The 5,209-nt window shown below is 28.1% G+C and overlaps 1 protein-coding gene across 1 annotated transcript; it reads right to left on the reverse strand.

Moving 5' to 3' along the window:
• Positions 1 to 2,322: 2,322 nt before the first annotated feature.
• Positions 2,323 to 2,820, reverse strand: LOC115960057 (toll/interleukin-1 receptor-like protein). The gene has a single exon (XM_031078751.1). The coding sequence runs from the start codon at positions 2,818 to 2,820 to the stop codon at positions 2,323 to 2,325; it is 498 nt and encodes a 165-aa protein (XP_030934611.1).
• Positions 2,821 to 5,209: the final 2,389 nt, after the last annotated feature.

The following is a 5,209-nucleotide window of genomic DNA, read 5'->3' on the forward strand; positions in this document are numbered from 1 at the left end:
CCATAGTCAAACATGACTTCAATTTCTCTGCTCGAGAAATTATTCCTACTTGGTCTTTGATATCTTTTGAGTATGCATAAGTCAATTTATGCCATAGCTCTCCCACAATGTTTTGGATAATTTTTTATTCTGGCCTGCAATTAACAGAGAACAGTATATTTTGAGTTCAAACCACAAAAAATGGTCCGAAAAGAAAAGAAGCAGAAATCCAATGTTTTATTATGTTAAGTGATTAGAAACTTATAAGTTAAATGGCTTAAGACAAAATAGAAAGAATCATGAACATGTATATAGGTATGCTTATGGTTTAAAACAAGATTAAAGATAAGGAAGAGTATTTTTTAATTATTTAAGAAAGAAATATGTCAAATAGAATTAATTACCTATTTGCCTTATTATTATTACAACTATCATTAAGTCCCTCCCCGCTATAAATGTAGTTATGTGTATAGTATATGAGAATACTACATCCACAATATTTTCACAACACTTTTACAATAAATCATGAGTGGTAAGTTGTTATTGGTTCTAAACTTCTAATTTGAATCCACAACTTAAATTACTTTTTTGCCCACTCATAATAGCTAATAACAACCTATCACTTAAGATTTGTTCTGAAAATATTGTGGACATAGCATTTCTCATAATATATTGGAGTGGAAGTTCAATAAAAATCCAAATCATCATATATATTAAACTAATGTGCAAATTATTTTAAAAATCAATTACGAATTGAAATTAGATTCTAAATGAACTCCAATTTTGTTTAATTGTCCACTAATTTGATGCCAAGTTTCCTTTTAATTGCCCACTAATTTGATGCCAAGTTTCTCTATATTTTAAAGGGGTTTCAATTTGTGCCTTGTGTCATTCAATCTCTCATTTTGTATAAAATTTCTTTACATCTATTTTCATAAATATAAACTTACAAAAAAAAATCATAGTAAAAGTATATTATATTTATATGTAAAACTTTGAATGCATAATACTTACAACCTATTCAAGACAAATTTTAAGTGCTTCTAAAACTACTTCTAACCCTTTTTATATGGATCCCATATTAAACCACTTCTAATCTATTTAAACTAATCCGGATTTTCTTTTAAAAACAAAAAACTTATTATTGGTCGAACTATGAATTTTAATGAAAAAGTACATGATGCTCTAAAACTGGGTTATTCATATATTATTTTAAAAATGAACACTTGAAAAAAAAAATTAATCACAATAAAAAAAATTAAGTTAAGAAGTAGCAATTTTTTTTCATTTTTTATTTTATAAAATAAAATAAACAAGAATTAAAAATTTGCCAGTTTTACCAAATAATATTCTTAAAATGATATTTTAAGAGTTTTTTTTTTTTTTAGAAATAATTACAACATGCTGCTAACCCCGCAGCTTGAACCCTTTCTCCCCTAGACCCTCAAGCACTTTATGCATGCGGAGGTGCCAATTAAATTACAAGGAATGACCATCATAATATTAATTTATGTAAGAATTATGATATGCATCTAATTATATTTATTGTAAATGTATCTATGCTAAGGTTTCAAGCTAATTTGATTCCAATGACACTTTAAGTTTGTGCCAAATATCATATCAATTAGATTTCACATTTTCTAATTTTGTGTGAATTCCCTCTGATCTAAACTACTTATAGTATGTTTAGAACTATGTCAAGCCAAATTAAAATCACTTCTACTCATTCTACTTGATGCCTAGTAAAAACTAGTTCACTCATTTTAACCATTTAAAGCTTTCTAAAAAAAAAAACCCTATCATATCTATTAAAAAAAACTATCATTAATTTAATTATAAATTTCTATGAAATTTTTTACTATATTCTAAAAATTGTCTTTACCTTTTCATTACCTCTTCATAATAAATCAACTTTCACAACTTACATGAAAAATATAAATAGTTACACGAAAATAACAAAAATTAGGTTAAGAAATATTAATTAAGTATAAGAATAATTCAGCAAACAATATGTTCTTTTAAACTAAAATAGGGCAATTAATTATGAATAATTTACATCTCTAGCAAATGTTATCAATTCTAGAACGTAATATTATTAAAATAGATAGGAACCTCTAATATGTATCTAATTAAGTTTATCATTAAATGCGAATGTACTTATAAAATAAGTTACAAGCTAGTAAACAAATTGATTTGAAGCTCTTTTTTCAATAAAATTTTATTTTGACAAATTATTTTTTGTAAATATCATTAATTCCTACACTACTTCAAATGGAATTAAGTATGATTCGATTTCAAATCTCTTCTTCAATCTAAAACAAAAAAAAAAAATGTTAAATTAAATTACCCATCCTGCAAATGCCACCCTGAGAAATTGGCCACTTCTCTCAAAGTAGCTCTCCATTTCTGCACCTTCTTTTTGTTCTCCTTTTTGTGTTTAACAAAAGCTTCTGCAAAAGTTCCTGTCTGCTTTTGTACATCTGATGGATCCACTTTATAAAAAATAGGTAGAATTGTCATTCCAGTCTCTTTCATGCATTTAATGATCTTTGCAAGTTCATCTAGGCACCATATTGAAGATGCATAGTTTCTTGAGAGAATGACAATAGCAAATCTCGATTCTTCAATTGCTTTCAAGAGCTTTGGTGAAATTGATTTTCCTCTTTCAAGTTTTTCATCATCTCTAAAGGTAAAAATGCCTTTTTGTTTCAAAGCAAAATATAAATGGTCTGCAAAACCATTGCGTGTATCCTCACCTCTAAAACTGAGGAATACATCATATGTCCAACAAGGTGTGAAAGAAGAAGATGATGAGGCTCTTTCAGTGCCCAAAGAAGCCATTGAAAATATTCTGATAAACCGTGAACCACAATTTATTAGATAACAAAGTACATTCAATTAAAATTGAACAAAAAATTAGAAGGAAAATAAATAAAAGAGATGGATTCAAGAAAAGTGAGAACTTAGGATTTGGTGAATCACAAGGATTATATAGCTCTAAAACTTCTTGAAACAACGCCACCGGATATCTGATACTAGAAGAAATTGTAAACTTATATATATATATATATATATATATATATATTTATATATATTCTTTTTTCTTTCTTTTTTTTAATTCTTAGGCAATGTCCTATCTATTGTGGTTTTTGACCGATTTAAGTTCTATTCATATTGCTTTCATTCTATATGTTCAGAATTCAGATACTGTTATGATGTGATATGCATTGTGCATGATTTCTTTATCTTTTTGATATGCCATTATGATGTGATTAGCCTATGCAATGGTCGTTTGTACGCACATTATATAGGGGGGAAAGTTCATCTCATTTTCAGATTTTTTTTTTTTTTTTTTTTTTTTTTTTTTTTTTTTTTTTTTTTATATGTGACAAAATTTAAACATATGGCTCTTTATATGCTGAAATTGCTGGAATTAACTCTGAAATCCTGCAATTGAAACAATTGGTTCTATTACCTAAGTGCTAAACTTGGCCTAAGTTTAGCCTTCTTAGGCCGTAAATGAGCTAAGCAAAATCAAGTATTAAAAGTTAAGGCTTGTTTATTAAATTTTATTTTGAACACAAGCTAAGCTTACTCATGACTCATGAGCTACTTGATTAATTTATTTTTTTCTTATTTATAGTAAAATTATTACTAAAATGTTTTACCCTTCACAAATCTATGATTTTTTTTTATTATTATTATTACAAATGGATTGTTTATATTGTGAATAAACTACAAATAATAATTTTATATCATATGAACTATTTTGCCAACTTGTATAACCTAATTTCAAGTCTATAGAAATATATTTTTAAACATGTATACATATAAATGTATAGAATTATATATAATTAATTCAAGCCCTATTCACAAACACATTATTATGTTTGAACTTGACCTGTTTAATAATCGAGCCTAAAGTTGGGTTTGAGCTTAGCCTGTTTACTAAACAAACGAACATAAACAAGCTCCCAGACAGCTTGGTTTATTTACAGACATACCCCTAGAGCTTTACTTGTCTCCTTTTAGAGTAGTGATCATTTTTTAGAGGGCAATACTAATCTGTATCTTCTACGGTGAAGTACTTGTAAATATATTGATTTTTGTGTTGACCTTGACCCATTTTTTCAAACATGTGAGAGTGAGACATATTCATGTTTGGATTTCAACGAATCAAAATCTTTCAGTGGTGGTGGTGGGATGAATATTTATTGGGTATTTGGGTTTTTCCTTTTTCATTTATATTCGTAACGGAACTAATTAAACACAAGATTTTGATTCCTAAGTCCTAAGCCCACCATCAAGTCCAAATCACAAAACTCACTGACCCACAGACCAACGGCCACATAAACCCAGCACAGACCCTCAGGCCTCAACCCCACCATCTGTTTCAAAAGTATAGCACAATTCATAGAATAGGTACATGCCATTAAAATTTTAAAACTGAAGAAAAAATTAGAAGGAAGATAAATTAGAGAAGAGGAAAAACAATTTGTTGTGTATATTTTATTACAAGGAGAGAAAAATATAAGACATGGACGTGTGCAAGTAATAACTTACGGATTTGGAGAATTGCAGCTATTGGCTGTTGTAAAGCTCTAAAACCTTTTGAATACAGACTGTTTGTTTTTGTGCTTAGGCAATGCTCTCAAATATGATTCCAACACCTTTTCTTTTATCCCTACTACACGGACTAGTTATTATTCTTTGAATGCATTTACTCTTGACTTTGAATTTTGGTTTCTTCAAACCTGTCAATTAGGATGGACTAAAACGTGTCACATGAGCTTTCTTTGATTGCCCGGCACTTACTCCACTGATCATAAAAATAAATCAAAATTATAACTTTTCTAGTGTATAATCTCATGCATATGTATCGGGTATATTTAAAAATAATCACAATTACACACACATATATGATTTAGAATCAAATTGGATTTGGACTTTTCAATTTTACACCCAATAATTCACTTGCCACAAAAATTACAAAATTAGATAAGACACGAAAATTTTATTCCAATTGAAATCCAATTTATAATATAATTGGATTTAAACTATTCTATTTTTGCACCTAATAATTCACTAGATACAAAAATTTAAAAGTTAGATGGAACACATAATGCAAAATTAGACTAATTGAACTTTCTCTAAACTTTGGCTTTAACTCTCTCTCTCTCTCTCTCTCTCTCTCTCTCTCTCTCTCTATATATATATATATATATAGAGA

Source organism: Quercus lobata, chromosome 9 (genome assembly GCF_001633185.2).
Source record: "Quercus lobata isolate SW786 chromosome 9, ValleyOak3.0 Primary Assembly, whole genome shotgun sequence".
NCBI lineage: Eukaryota > Viridiplantae > Streptophyta > Magnoliopsida > Fagales > Fagaceae > Quercus > Quercus lobata.